This window comes from Rosa chinensis, chromosome 4 (assembly GCF_002994745.2).
Source record: "Rosa chinensis cultivar Old Blush chromosome 4, RchiOBHm-V2, whole genome shotgun sequence".
NCBI lineage: Eukaryota > Viridiplantae > Streptophyta > Magnoliopsida > Rosales > Rosaceae > Rosa > Rosa chinensis.
The window spans coordinates 31,070,221-31,086,715 of record NC_037091.1 but is presented as its reverse complement, the minus strand read 5'-3'; the positions used below and the strand labels follow the sequence as shown (position 1 = coordinate 31,086,715).

At 40.2% G+C, this 16,495-nt stretch overlaps 1 protein-coding gene and 1 long non-coding RNA gene across 2 annotated transcripts; both read left to right on the top strand.

The window, feature by feature from the left end:
• Positions 1-7,181: 7,181 nt before the first annotated feature.
• Positions 7,182-8,697, top strand: LOC121052447. The gene is made up of 2 exons (XR_005809090.1): positions 7,182-7,242; positions 8,529-8,697. It is a non-coding gene; the product is annotated as an uncharacterized LOC121052447 (long non-coding RNA).
• A 3,772-nt stretch (positions 8,698-12,469) lies between these two features.
• LOC112199106 lies at positions 12,470-15,867 on the top strand. Its single transcript, XM_024340164.1, has 5 exons — positions 12,470-13,300; positions 13,478-13,542; positions 13,726-14,734; positions 14,788-15,442; positions 15,542-15,867. The coding sequence occupies exons 1-5, from the start codon at positions 12,470-12,472 to the stop codon at positions 15,865-15,867; spliced, it is 2,886 nt and encodes a 961-aa protein (XP_024195932.1).
• The last annotated feature ends 628 nt before the right edge of the window (positions 15,868-16,495 follow it).

Sequence of the window (16,495 nt, the reverse complement as noted above, 5' to 3'; positions counted from 1 at the left end):
CGAACCGCCTCATGTAAAGCAATGATCTCTGAGTGCTTTGAGGAGGTAGCCACAAGGGTTTGCTTAGTTGATCTCTACGATATCGCCTTGTTCCCATTGGTAAATATATAACCAGTTTGGGAACGACTTTTATGTGGGTCAGAGAGGTACACAGCATCAGCAAAACTAACCAAAACGTCATTTGGTGTTTCGGTGTAGTGAGTGGCGTTTTCGCCATCAACATTTCCTTTGGGGATTGCAGTTCCATTTGCGGTCCCTCTTGTCTCTCTTAGGGGAAGAACAGTCCCAAGTCAATGGTTCCTTTTAGGTATCGGAAAATATTCTTGATACCATTCCAGTGACGCTGCGTTGGCGCTGAGCTAAATCTAGCTAACAAGTTTACTGAGAATGCAATGTCTGATCGAGTACATTGGGCTAAGTACAATAATGTGCCTATTGCACTTAGATAGGGAATTTCAGCTCCCAACACCTCTTCGTCATCTTCCTTTAGACGAAATGGATCTTTCTTTGCATCCAAGCTTCGACCGATCATCGGAGTGCTAGCAGGATGCGCTTTGTCCATGTTAAATTGCCTGACTTTTGGACATACGCAGACTGGTGGAATAGTATTCCACAAACTCGGTGTTCTAGTTCCAGGCCTAGACAGAATCGAGTTTTCCCAAGATCCTTCATCTCAAATTCGGATTTCAAATAGCTCGCGGTTTCTCTTATTTCATCAAGAGTACCTATTATGTTCATATCATCGACATATACTGCTACAATTGCAAATCTGGAGCTTGTTTTCTTTATGAATACGCAGGGGCATAATTCATCGTTCTTATATCCCTTCCCAATCAAGTAGTCACTTAGACGGGTATACCACATCCGCCCGGATTGTTTCAATCCGTAAAGTGAGCGTTTCAACCTAATTGCAAACGCACTCCGTGGTTTAGAGTCACTTGACTTGGATAGTGTAAGGCCATCAGGCACTTTCTTATATATCTCTGAATCTAGATCTCCATAGAGATATGTAGTAACCACATCCATGAGCTGCATTTCCAGTCCTTTGGAAACTACTAAGCTAACTAAGTAGCGTAACATTATAATGTCCATTAAGGGAGAGTATGTCTCCTCGTAGTCAATTCCAGGGCGTTGTGAGAAACCTTGCGCCACAAGGTGAGTCTTGTACCTTAGGACTTCATTCTTCTCATTACGCTTTCTGACAAAGACCCATTTATGTCTTACAGGCTTTACACTTGGTGGTGTTAGCACTACCGGACCAAATACCTATCTCTTTGTCAGAGAATCTAATTCTGCCTGGATTGATTCTTTCCATTTAGGCCAATATGCTCTTTGTTGAAATTTTGCAACAGAGCGTGGTTCGATATCATCGTGCTCTATGATTCCTTGAGCAATAGTATATATCATCAATGTGTATGGAAGATCTTTCTATCAACTCATACGCACTCTCATAATCCTTTGAGATTTCTTTGTTCTCTAGAATCATTTCAAACATCGGAGCGTCCTCCAGTATTGATTCATGGACATAACTATAATCAGAGACAATCTCATGAGAGGGATTCTATATATCAATGATTGGTTTGTGCCTTACTTGCCCTCTTCTTCCTTGGGTGAGTGTCAATTGAACCAAGTGGCCTCCCCCTCTTCCAACATCTGGTCAATAAAAGGCAAGGGCATATGATCCTTCCTCGTTGTGGCATTCAGCTTCTGGTAGTCGATACATACCCTATGACCAATCACTAATCTCTGGGGCACTAGCTCATTGTCCTCGTTCTTTACCACTGTCACCCCAGACTTCTTGGGCACCACTTGTACTGGAGAGACCCACTTACTATCAGAAATGGGGTAGATCACCCCACAATCTAGCAACTTGATCAACTCGTCTTGGACCACCTTCATCATGGGCAGATGTAGACGTCTTTGGGCTTCTCTTGTGGGCTTGGCGCCATCTTCTAACAGGATCCGGTGGACACACGTGGTTGGGCTGATCCCCTTAATATCTGTTAGAGTCCAACCAATGGCTGTCTTATGCTTCTTCAACACGTCCACTAACTTCCTTTCTTGCTCTACCTTCATCATTGATGATATGATCACTGGGAGGGTATCCTTTTCTCCTAGGTACGCATACTTCAGATGCTCAGGGAGTACCTTCAATTCTAACTTGGGTGCCTGAACCATAGAAGGTAGCATTTTATTAGTAGAAACCGGAATTGACAAATAGGAAATTGACCTCTTTATAGGCTGAGCATCCAGTAAGGCCACAGTCTTGATCACTCTAGGCTCCTCAACGTCCTACTCAACCTTGGGGATATGTTTCCCATTTGCATCATATCCGACCCCCTCTTCTAGGGTCAGAGCCAATTCATCCTCAACCATTGCTTTAGAGAAAACCTACGCGAGTGAATCAACTACATCAATAGCAAAGCAAGGTTTCAAATCAGATACAGGGTACCTCATGGCTTCAAGAATGTTAAAGCGTATAACATCACCATCAAACTCCATGGTGAGAGTCCCTTTGTACACGTTGATCTTCGTTCTTGCAGTCCTTATAAAGGGACGCCCTAAAAGTAATGGAATGGTATTTAGGGGCGATTCCTCCATGTCCAATACGTAGAAATCCGCAGGGAATATCAGATGGTTTACCTGCACAAGAACATCATCAACATACCCTTAAGGGTATTTGTTAGACCTATTAGCAAGTTGAATGACAACATTATCCCTCTTAAGAGGGCCTAGACCTAGGGACACATACAAATTATAAGGCATAACATTTATGGATGCCCCTAAGTCTAACATCATATTTTCAAACCTGGTGTCACCAATGATACAGAGAACAGAAAAACTCCCTGGGTCCTTCAACTTTGGGGGTAGTTTCCTCTAGATAACGGCTGATACCGTCTCACTCATTTTCACCACCTCCTTCTCTCTTGTTTGCCTCCTTGTGGTGCATAACTTCAAGAACTTGGAGTATTTAGGCACTTGTTTGATGCACTCGATCAGGGGCATGTTCACTTGAACCTTCTTAAAGATTTCCAAGATCTCTTGATCAGATTTATCTTTCTTTGTCTTGGCAAACCTACTTGGGAAAGGTATAGAAACAACTGGGTTAGTCTTAACTAAACCACTAGAGTTAGGAATTGTATCTTTGGGTGCCTCAGCTTGGGGCAAGTCAACTTCCACCCTTGATGTAGTTGGGTCCTTCTCAACATCCTTCTTAGACACCTCCACAACGTCTTCTTCTTCATTATGGACCACTTGGGCCTTCTTGTGGGCTCTGGGAGGGTCTACTAGCACGCGTCCACTCCTAGTGATGATGGCTTGGGCTTGCTCATTCCTTGGGTTAGGTACCGTGTTGCTTGGTAGCTTCCCTGTTTCAGCAATCCGACGCATAAAATCCACCACTTGACCCATTTGATTCTTGAGCTCTGCAATATCCTTTGAATGAGTCGCCTGTCCTACAACCAAAGCTTGAGTAGCTGTGTTAAGTTGTTGTTGCCCCGCAGCAAGGGACTTCAACAGTTCATAATAATTAGGGGCACTCAAATTATTAGAAACAAGAGGTAGAGGGATAGAATTGGGATTACCAAAAGTTTGAGGTACCTGAGGCCTAAAAAACAAACCTGGTGGGCGCTGAGAATTCTGACCTGGGCCTTGAGGTGGTCTCAAGGTTTATCATTGTTAGCCCAACGAAAGTTGGGGTGGTCTCTGAGCCCAGGATTGTACGTATTGGAGTAAGGGTTGTACCTCAGGCCTCCTTGACCTCCTTGATACCCCAGGGCGTTAACAGATTCCCATCCTTCTGGAGAGGGAAGCTGGGGACATTTATCAGTGGGGTGCCCTTGAGTCGATCATATCCCACACACTTGAGCCATTGCTCCTCCTTCAGTAATGTTTAAGACTTGAGATAGCAGAGTAGACATCTTGTTGAACTTGTCTTCAAGAGCAGAGTTAGTGGACACCTCATGTACCCTCCTTTGAGAGGAAAGCACCCCCTCATATTGCTGATAGTTTAGTGCACGATTAGTAAGTAGTTCCTTGTCATCAGCAGGTCTCTTATCCATAAAGGATCCTCCAGCAGCAGCATCTAATAGACCACGCTCATTAGCGGTGAGTCCTTCATAAAAATAGGTAAGGAGGGACCCCTCACTCATCCCATGGTTAGGGTATGATGCTACAAGGCTCTTAAACCTGTCCCAATAATTGCAGAGATTGTCCTCATGTCCTTGCGTAATTCCACTAATCTGCTTCCTCAAAACAGTGACCTTTGAGGCAGGAAAGTACTTAGTAAAGAACTAGTCCTTCATCCTATCCCAAGTGTTGATAGTCCCAGCAGGCAGCTCAAATAGCCAACTCTTGGCCTTGTCCTCAAAGTAAAAGGGAATGCCTTCATCTTCAAGATATTGATATCAGCTCCTCTAGGGCACATCTTCCCACAGACAAACTCGAAATCCTTGAGAAGCTTGTTGGTGTCTTCACTACTCATCCCATGAAACTTGGGTAGGTGATGCAGAAACCCACTCTTTAACTCAAAATCATCATTAAGCCCCTCTCCTGGTTCTGGATAGGCAATACATAAGGGCACAGCATCCCCACCTGTAGGATTAGACAGTTGCCTAATAGTCTCAGCCATTGGTGCCGGTACTTGCTCAACACGGGCGTGCTCTTCCTCTTCTGTGTACGCAACGTCCTCTTCAGTTACCTCCTCTTCTTCCTCTTCAAAGACTTGTTCTTCTCCTTCTTCAGAATGGTCAGGTTTGTTGGTCTCCTCGGTTGATATAGTTTAGGAGTTATAACCTGAATAGCTAGAGTCCTGAGAATCCCTCCTTTCTAGAGGAGGGCGGTCTGAAAAAGTGAGTTCTGCCCTTTGCCTAGCACGTTCCAATTTTTCAAAGAGCTCCTTAGTCTTATCAGAGACAGTGGACATTCATGGACCTTTAAGACCAAATCAAGTGTTAGTAACATACTTAGGTACTAGAATAGAGGACCTCAGTGTGCAATGGGACTATAGAACAGCTACCCTCGACAAGGTCCTGTTTAATCCAATATACCTTAAGCAGGTCACACAACATTTTCTTTTTTTTTAGTTTATTATAAACATAGTTAATATCTCAATTGATTCCAAGTTGTAAGTCGAGCCCAATAGAAACCACTACTATTGGTGAGATACGATATAGGGATAGTCGCCCAGACATAAGTCTCTTTCCTTTGTTTCAGAAGGCCGAATGGCCAGATTAAGAGGTAAGTGAGAGGGAGGACTCATTTTAGTGATACTACGGAGGCTACTCCCTCATTGAGGTTTAGGCCCCTATTGGCTACTCCCACATAGTGGTTTAGGCTCATTCTATAGTATCTCTGAGATCCAATTGAACCCATCACCCAGGGTCCCAACCTAAGACACCATCCGTATGCGCCCCTTACTCAGCTGAGAAATTAACTTATGTGTTAGACCGTTCTCCAAGTGCTAATAAAGGCCGCCCTCAACCTCAAGAGACCTTAGCAAGGTACTAATGAAGGGTTTAGGCCAATATTAACAAAAGGGCCCTTGTCTACTTATACGATTTTACACACTTACAACAATTAAGTATTTAGCTAAATTCATAACCTAAGTATATTAATCTAAGTGTGTAATACCCCGAAAAATCCAAATTAAATTCCGTGGATTTTTAGAATTGATTTCTCGGTATTAGGAGCGAGTACGAAGCTTGGAGAAGTTGTGGAAGTAGTTCGAACGATTTTATTTTCGAAATCGAACGTTATTTAGGGGATCTCAAAAAGTGACTTTTTATACGTATGGAATTTGGGAAAATTTCCTTCATGAAAGTTGTAGAGCTCGTCGATATGATCGCGTGCATATGTGGAACGCAATATTCGGAGTTCGTATGAATAAGTTATGAATATTTGAAATTTGGAAATTTTCTATAAATATCAGAAAATTCGGATTTATTTCATTAAGGACGAAAAAATCAGATTTTTGCATTTTGGCCCCCGGTTCTCTCCGTTCTCTCTCTTCAGAACCCTCGGGTTTTCGCAGACCCGACCCGGCCCCAGCGTCGCCGTTGCTTCTCCTCCGGCCACGACCCGGACCTCTCCGTGATCGCCGCTCCAAGCCCAACCTCCCTCTGGTGTCGCTTTGCTCCGCCGCTGCCCCGAAAGCCGGATCGAAGAAGCTCAGTTCATGCGATCGGACCCGGCCGGAAAACTACTTTTCCGGCGATGCATGGGCCGATCCTTCCCATTTTCGTGATCTCCTCCTCCCCCTGATCATCCCCATGTAAGTCTTTCATCAAGATTTTGTGTGTAGAACGCTAGATCAAGGTTTGACTTTTTCGACATCCCTGATTTGATCTAGGATCTGATCGTGCGTCCGAGATTTAATCCAACTTCAAAGTTTGATCTAGGACGATCTAGGCCGAACCAGACTTAGCTCCAGGTATGAAAGTTCATCAACCCTTCATTTTGAAGAAGTTTGTAGTTGACAACTTTTGCATCGGAGCTGGTTGACCGCCGTGTTGACCGCCGTCTGACCACCGCTTGTGGCGGCGCGTCGGACCATATTTTGAGTTTATATTATCTGGACGATGATCTACGCATCCATACGAGCGTTTTGATATATTACAAGGTTATTTTAGAAAAAGTTGATAAATAGTGGATTTACGTTTTGACGTTACTATTTAACGTTTTTACGTTTTATCTTCGGTTTACGATCTGTGAAGATCAGACCATCGGTTTTACTTCAAATTTTAATATGTTGATCGTATGACTGTCCCGATGACTTTGTGAGGTCACGGGCGAAGATCCGACCGTTGGATCTTCGTATAATTGTGAAACAGTGATTCGGAAGGCGATTCGTGAGAATCTGACCGTCGGATTTTCGTATAATTTTGTGGAGATGTTTATAAGGAAGATTCAGGAAGATCCGACCGTTGGATCTTCGTGATAATTTTGGAGGATGATCCTAAGGGCTATCCGTGAGGATCCGACCGTTGGATCATCATATAATTAGGATCCGACCGTTGGATCACCTTTATTTTCGAATCCGACCGTTGGATCGTCTTTGTTTTTGAATCCGACCGTTGGATCGTCTTTATTTTAGAATCTGACCATTGGATCGTCGTTTAAGTTTATTTCGTGTTTCGTGTACTAAGCAAAGACCGTACTTGATTAGGTACTTGATGGTTTGAGTTGACGAGCGTTTGGAATATTGATATATTCGACTTTTTAGAAGACGCAGCTGGATTAGAGGTGAGTAAACCTCACATGGTTCATATTACGAACCGAATAAATTTAATTACTTTATTTTTGTCGCAATTGTGTGAAAATATCTCAATTATGTGAAAATATTTGTGGAATAAATATTTGTTTTAAATCATATGGACTTGATCAACTACGGTCCATAGGTAAGTAAAATGATTTTATTATACAAATGAATTTCACGGTTTTTATACTTGAACTATAGTTGGTATTAGTAGTCATTCCTGAGCGGATGATTACGTATATATATATTTACGTGGAATATATATTTTGGTTGATGTGTGATTGGTATGATGAAATGATTGAGAATGGATTGGATATTATTCAAGCTATTAATCTCCCATTTAATTGTTGAATAATGAAATGTTGATCATGTGCTGTGAAAGCTATTTTATATGCCCAATTGTGAATATGTGGAAATTATTTTAAGAAGTAAAGATTTGTCTTGAAATAATATGACTCGTTATATGGGTGTACATATACATTTATACAATCTAAAAATTATAAAGATTGTATGTTGTGAAATTGATTATGTCTGAAAAGTACAATTATGAAGCCGGGTGATTACAACAACCCCGTGCTTAAGTGAATTACTGGTAAATGTGTTTTGATGTTATGATGACGTTAAGTTGTGGGCCCTAGTCCCTTCAGATAGTGCACTATTATACTCTTAGGAAGTGTGCCTACTTTGGGTATACGTACCTTAGTTGTGTCTTTGGTATGCTGCGGCTTACCCGTACTTTGGGAATAGTACGTCGGTCCCTAGTACGTGGATTTGTGATTTGATACCAGTCAACCTGGTTGTCCCGTGTTTTGGGAATAGTACGTCGGTCCCTAACACGTGGATTTGTGATTTGTTACCAGTTAATCTGAAAATTCACTAAAAAGAGAAGTGTACTTGTGTTATTTTGATCAAATATCTATCTATGATATATTTTGAATATGTGAAGGTGTTTGTGAAAAGAAAATCAAGCATGTATTGCTTTAATGTTATTTCACATATTAATGTTGCAATATTTGTTAGTTGTGATCAAGCATGTGTTGCTTTAATGTTATTTCACATATTAATGTTGCAATATTTGTTAGTTGTGATCAAGCATGTGTTGCTCAAATGTTATTTCACATATTAATGCTGCAATGTTTGTTGATTGTTTACTTGAGTTATAAGAATTGTAACATAATAAATCAATAGTTCTTTCTTGTTTACTCACGAGCTGTCAAAAGCTTACCGGGTTTTGTGTTGTTGCAATTCCCGGTACACTATTCAAATTGTGTAGCGGGTAATCTCACAGGTCAGGAGAATCAGGCAGTGATCGTGCAGTTTAGAGTACTAGTATTAGATTTACAGCATTTGTTTTGTGAGGAGAATTATACTCATTTGAGTTTTACAATTTGATTTGGTGAGAGTGTGCTGTAATAAGTAGCTTGAGGATTTGGTTTATGTAATATCAAGAGGTGTAACTAGTGGTTGTTTCTGAGAGAAAAATTCAGAACGTTATTTGTATTGTTATTAGTCATGTTCCGGATTTGAATCCTTATTTCAGAATTCGGGGTGTGACAAAGTGAAACACATACAATTTACAACATGCTAACAAAAAATACTTCTACATATTGTACAACAATTATAAAAGACATGCTTAATTTCGTAACACTCATAAAACTTAAACTAAATCACAATTATAGCTTGGCCGAACATAAATCGCAATTTTTCACCATTCCACAAGTGTAAAACAAAACTTTAGCATGCATTCTATATAAACAACAAAATCGATGACACTTTACGTGCAAGAGATTTTAACAATCCTCGGCAACGGCGCCAAAAATTGATGCGGCTAAACTAGCCTCACAATTTAACCCTGCAAAATGTAGTTGTCAGTATAGGATAAGCAGGGATTGTTCAGTCCGGGGATTGTAGGGTACAGCTACACAAAAAAGTCAATTAACAAATAAAAGAATAAAATGGGGGGTTTTGAAATTTGGTTTCTAATCTACTTAAAATAAAAACAAAACAAATAAACCTATATACAATGATCGACTTCCCTAACCTAGACCAATACCACTCGGAAATTACTAAGTGTAAAAACAGAAAATCCATTTCAACATGCTACAAAAATGTGTCCATCTTAAATGCCTAGATAAGATCCCAAATGAAAAGCCTTAGCGGATCAATCCATTTATCTAATTTGTTCTAATGTAGGATTGGATCGGAAAAGTCCTTACCAAGCCTAATACTACTAATTTTCAAAAACACTTAGCGTAATTCTCTTAACTAGTAGTATTATCTAACCCTCGAATCAACTCACACGTGTAAATTAACCATTACACATAGAATTTAACACGTAATTTTCAGAATCATCTAACCATTGAACATGGTTTTTACCACTTTTTAGAACTAATTGCTATTTGTTTAACTTAGTGTCTTAACAAATAACAATTACTCTTGAAAAATTAAGCAAACACACAAGAACTCTCACCATTATTCTAGCATGCAAACTTATGAACCTAACGCTAAAAATTACCTAAACACATAAAAAGGCATAAGATTGTAACATGCATTATAAAAGAATTCTCGAAATTAACTCAATAATAAACAGAAAATCTCAAAAATATTAATAATAATATTCTGAAAATTTCGTGTCTCCAATTACATAACTCACAAATCCAAACCCACAAAACCGAAACAAAAATTGTAAGTAGAGTCATAGTTACACTTTGAAGTGTTTTCCTTAGCGGCTTGGCAACAAGGTGATGAACTCGTCTCTGCTATGGTGGTGGAGCATCCTTGACTTAGCGCCTAGGAGTTTCGTGGATTGATGGATGGGTGGTGGTCACGGTCTTGTTGATGATGGAAGTTTGAGGAGTGAATTGGGCAGAGTCTCGGAAATTTTTTTGGCCAGGAAGTGATGCCAATTCTGTTCTGGACGTTGCCTATTTATAGGGGAGCATTGGTTGGCTTTTGTCGATCATACCCTTCATCATTGGACGTATGAGATTGTATCATAATTCCTTTAATTTCCCAACTGAAACGTCTCCTTTATGCCCTTAACTCCTCTCATAATGGGGCAATTCCTTTAATTTCCAAGCTGAAACGTCTTTCTCTTATTTATTCCCCAACTGAAAACGTCTTTCTCTTTATTTCCCTTCTTCATTGCTTGGGCAACCTAATTTAATAAAGGGCACAAAATTAAATTCTTTTAGAGAAAATAAAAGGAATTGAAAAAATTTAATTTCATAAAAATACTCCCATAAATTCTCTCTTAAGGCCCACAGTTTAGCATAACTGTGGGGATCCTGATCGAGCTAGGATTCTTCATGAATTTTGCGTTTTTTGCCTATTTCACGCCAAACACTCTACAAGACTCTTAAAATGACTCGATGACTCAAAACACGAAACTTAAGGGAGAAACAAGGCTAAAATGGGGCATATACTCATTAATATCGTCGCACATTGTGCTCCTATCAATTCACCATGACCCAACTCCATAAAGAATAAATCTTATACAAAATGCACAAAACCCTTTAAATTATGAAGCGGCAAAAGAAATGGGGAAATCTCAATGCTCAACTTTGTGTAAAAATAGAGATTATAGGCTGATAACTCATATCAATAAAATCAAATCAGGAAGTAAACATATATATATATATATATATATATATATATATGCAATCAATCTGTGATAACCAAAACAATCAAATCCCAACAGAAAAAAAAATAACAAGGAGAAAGACAGCACTTGAATAGCGAAAGCAATCTGCGTATAATAGTCGGAAGAACAAAAACTAAAGGGAAGAGATGAAGCTCGATGAGGAGCTCATAAGCTCGTTAGGCTTGTCTGGGTCACCGTTGGCTTTGCGAAGCATCTTCTGCTCCCTATAGCTTTGGACTCTTCAGAATCTCAAAAAAACTTAGCAAGCTCTTCGGCACCTAAAAAAAAATTAAAACCCTAAATTAGAAAAATATTAGAAGATTTCAGTCCAAATTGATGGAGAAAAAGATGTGGGTACCTCTTGAATCGGAGGCGTAGAGATAAGTGAGGAGGCTTCAGTTCAGAAAATGATGCAGGCTTCGGTGTAGCTGTTATCAAAGAGAAACTGGTTGACGAGGAAGGCGATCTAGATGGGTGTGAGCCTACCCTTTCCCAAATTCTCCGATTTCTTGACTTTAGATTGCTTCACCATTGTTCTCCAATTGATGATTAGGGATCTGAGGGATGGGTTTCAGTCGAGAGAGGGTGAAATCCACTGGGCACTTAGGTGAGGAGCTGGGCGCGCTTCGATTGGATGAGAGATTTTCTTTTGAGTTGGATGCAAAGGTTGGTTGTGGATGAAGAGGAAGGTATCTGTGTTTCGGGGAGAGAAGGAGATTGATGAAGAAATTGTGTTTTCATGGTGTTTTGTATGGCGTTGGAAATAAATGAAGTAGGAGACACAAGTTGCTAGCCCTAACTTAAGTTGTCAAACACCGGGCAGTTGGCTCTTGTTATTTTGTATTCATGAATCACACAACACATAAATAAAGTTATGTTGTCTGATTCTGCACACTTTAAGTTTGAGCTGAGGCAGCAAGGAGGGGAAGTTCCCGCTCTATGCAATCAAAGTTTCAATTTTAAGGGGGGAATGAGTGGTTTTTGGAGGCACATCCAAACCTCCAATATATCTTCCTTGATCAGACAACACAAAAACAGGAACTATTGTATGACATTTTGCAAGCTACACTCATACAACAGATATAACTATTCTATTGTACAATATAGTACAAATTTAATGCCAAATCTCAGTCATGGTGAGGGAAATCTGCCGCTCTTTTTTTTTTTCATTCACACAATGGATCATTCTTGTAAGTGTGGTACAATTACCTTCTTGCTAAATTTTTTTGAATTTTAATAACCTTATACAATGCAAGTTTTTTAAACGTGTTGTATGATTCACTTTCTCTCATCACACAATGATTTTTGTTTTTTTCGTTGCGCAAAAAGTGTTGTGTGTTTAAGTTATTGGTGTAGTGTGCATTTAGTTAGTTACTGATGTATGTTGTAGGTGAGGACAACTGTCTCTTTTGTGGATGACGGTGCTGTGAACTCTTGGACTATATAAGCCATGTTTCCCTTGCTGTAATAATCAATTAATTTGCTTATGTCGTTTTTCTTCTTTCACAATTCTTCTGCATTTTTACTTTTTCAACCCAGGGACTCCTATTAAATGGTATCAGAGCCCTTCCATGGGGCAGAAGAAGGGTGGTCCACCGCCACCACGACCACCTTCACCTCCACCACCACCTTCCAGTAGCTTAGAGTTTCCTCCGCTGCCGTCACATCCTCGTTCTTCTTCCTCTTCGCTTCATCAAGATCTTAACCCACTGGAGTTGGATTTTCAGCTACATCGCGATCAAACGTCGGCAAATTTTCAAGACATCAAGGAGTCCTTGGAGTATATGCACTTTCAGAATTTTGCTTTACGTTCAAAATTGCTCGAAGAAATTCGTCAACTGCGAGTGGGTCCTAAGAACCCATGTGAGGTTGCTGGTACTTCTCAAGTAGGAGGTTTGCCATCACTGAGATTGTCGTCATTTCCGAAGACGTCGTCTTTGTCACCACCAGCATTGGTACTCCCCCCAGTTTCCCTCGTGAGCTCAGCTTTGGGTAACTTTCATACTACAATTCCTGACCTATCAATATTACCTTTATATAGCTCGTTTATGACTGGTTCTATGAATGGTGTCCCAAATACACATATGATGAGTATGGAATTACCTAATTTGCTTGGTTCAATGGTCTCTTTGCCGATGGGCTACTCGACTGGCATGACTTTGAGTAGTGGACCATTGATGATGGAACCTGTTTCTCAATTTTATTCAGCACCACAATACTTTCATATGCCTAATATAAGTTCACAGCCACACTATGTTGCTCATAATATTCCATTGCCACACCCACAAAGTCATCAAAGCTCATTCAATTTGACATATTCTGGACCTTACCCTGTGTCTTATATTGACTTTATGCCTACTACATCACAACTGTGCTCCCAAGCCCCGCCCTACTTCCCTAATGTGAGCCACCTTCGATCCAAATAGCCTATCAACTCATTGTCATCTCATCCAACATATGTTGTTACTACAACCCAATACCCTCAGTTTTACAATCAGTCACCTAACATTCCTCCAGGTCCCTAGTATGCCCAAATGGTTCTCAATTCACCTGATGCCCATAATGCACATAATCCTCAGCTTCCTACTATGAAGCAAATGCATCTTGATTTCACAACATTTGATGGGGGTGATCATGTGGACTGGTTGAATAAAGCATAGCAATATTTTGCTCTCTATCAAATTCCAGAGGATAGGAAGGTGACAATTGCAGCGATGCATCTTATGGGAGAAGCGGCAGACATATGGCATTTATTTAAGGATGATTATCCCAAGAATTGGGCGGGGTTTGCTGACTTGATGATGTGACAATTTGGTTCTTACAACAGTGTGGATTATCAAGTGACACTAGCTAAGCTCCAGCAAGTGGGTAGCGTAGCTGATTATAAGGCACGGTTCACTAAGCTTTCTTGCAGGGCACCCAGATTTTCCCCAGGAGCTTTGTTAGCTTGTTTCATTGGTGGTCTCAAGGAGGATATAAGGGTGGATGTGCGAGATTTGAATCCAAAAACATTATTGGAAGCTTATGAATTGGCAAAAATCTATGAAGAAAAATATGTTGGTCACAAGCATCAGTTCATTTCAGCTGCTGCAAAATCGATACCAAATATCAGCAGACCTGCCAATAGCACTTCTCTTACCCCTAAGTCGAGTACAAGAACCCCCTTAGTGGTCAACAAAAATGAGTTGGGACATAATAAATTAACTCAAGCCGAGAATCAAGAAAGAAGAGCTAAGAACATATGTTTCTTTTGTGAAGAACCTTTTAAGCCTAGTCATAATTGTCGGAAGGGAAGAGCATTTCTCATTGAAGTATGTTCAGGAGATGAAGTAAATAAGGATAACAATGCAATTGATGTTACGGATGAGTTAGTCTCTGATCTCAACAAATTGGATGAGCCCTTGATTCAATTGCATGCTATGTTAGGTGAACATTCTGAAACAATGCAGCTAAAGGGAGAAATTGGCCACAAGAGGCAAGTACATGTTCTGATAGATTCGAGAGCAAGTCATTACTTCATTCACCCTTCAGTTTTAAAAAAGGGTAAGTTGCTTTATGGTTCAAAGTCTCCATTGAATGTGAAAGTGGCCAGTGGTGCTATCATGCAAACTATGGGACATCTACCTAGCTTCCAAATGACATTGCAAGGGTACACTTTTCAAGCTGAGTTTTATGTCCTGCCAGTCTCAAGTTGTGAAGTTACTTTGGGGGCTTCTTGGCTACAAAGTTTAGGGGATATTCTTTGGAATTTTGAAGATCTTACTATGAAGTTTGACAAGGGGGCACTCGTTATACTTTACGAGGGTTACTTCAAGAGGAATCTTGTGTTGTCTCGTGTAAGGTCATGAGGAGAATCCTGGAAAAGGATGTTGAGGCTATGATATTGTAGGTAGAGTGTTTGGCATCAAATGATACACCTCAGAATATCCCTGCAGAGTTGACACCAGTTCTCAAGCAATTTGAGCAGGTTTTTTCAATTCCTACTTCATTACCTCCTCACAGGTCTCATGACCACAGAATTGTGTTGGCTTTTGGAACAGCTCCCATAAATTTTAGACCTTATATGTATGTACATTATCAAAAGAATGAAATTGATAAGATTGTCAAGGATTTGCAGGAGTCTGGGGTAGTGCGGCCTAGTAACAATCCTTTCTCTTCACCAGTGTTACTAGTCAAAAAGAAGGATGGAATATGGCGTTTGTGTGCTGATTATCGCTCCTTGAACGCAGCAACTATAAAGGACAACTTTTCCATACCTATGGTTGACAAATTACTCGATGAAGTGCATGGTGCAATAGTATTTTCCAAACTGGATCTTAGATCTGGTTATCATCAAATTAGGATGAGACCAGAAGACATAGAGAAAACTGCTTTTCGGACGCATGAGGGCCATTACAAATTCCTTGTCATGCCATTCGGCCTTACAAACGCACCCTCGACCTTTCAAGCTTTAATGAATGATGTTTTCAAAGAATATTTGAGAAAATTTGTTCTTGTGTTTTTTGACGATATTTTGATTTACAGTTCATCTATGGAGGAGCATGGTCATCATCTTACATTGGTGCTTCAAAAACTGCAGTTGCATCAGTGAAGGGTTAAGCTTAGCAAATGTATTTTTGGAGCTGCTCATGTTGAATATTTAGGTCATGTGGTGTCAAGCAAGGGAGTGGCTGTGGATCCGAGTAAAATTGAAAGCATTTCACAGTGGCAGAAACCAACTACTTTGAAAGGACTACGAGGTTTCTTGGGGTTTGCAGGATACTATAGAAAGTTTGTTCGAAACTTTGGGATAATTGCCAAGCCCCTCACCAATATGCTCAAAAAAGACAATTTTAAGTGGAGTAAGGAAGCTGACAAGGCATTTGAAGAACTCAAAAGGGCATTGATTAGCACCCCAGTGCTAGCATTACTAGACTTTTCCAAGGAATTTACTGTCAAATGTGATGCTTCTAGTGTTGGAATTGGCTGAGTCTTATCTCAAGAGGGTCATCCAATTTCTTTCATGAGCAAGACATTATCTCAGCGACACATAGGTTTATCGGTCTATGACAAAGAAAAGTTAGCGGTCATATATGTAGTGCAATTATGGAGGGCCTACTTGATAGCTCATCACTTTCGAATAGTGATAGATCATCGTACTATTCAACACTTCTTGAATCAAAGGATCACTACACCAATTCAACAGAAATGGTTGGTGAAATTAATTGGATATGATTATTCTGTGCATTACAAGGCTGGAGTTAATAATGTGGTACTAGATGCACTATCCAAAAAGGCTGAGTTGAGGACAATAGCTGCTATCTCTTCTCCTGTCCATGACTTTCTATTAGAACTCCACCAAGATTGTTTGCACTATCAACATACAAGAGAGCTGTTGCTAGAAGTTAAATCAGGATAGTCAACAAAGAAATAATATTCAGTGGTAGAAGATGTGTTGTGCTATAAGGGTAGAATATTTGTTCCTGAATTGAGTAATTGGAGACAGAGAATATTAACTGAGTTGCACGCTAGAGTTTATGGGGGACATTCTGGATATCTAAAGACCTACAAACGTGTCTCAAGAAGCTTCATGTGGCCAGGTATCAAAAAAATTTGTG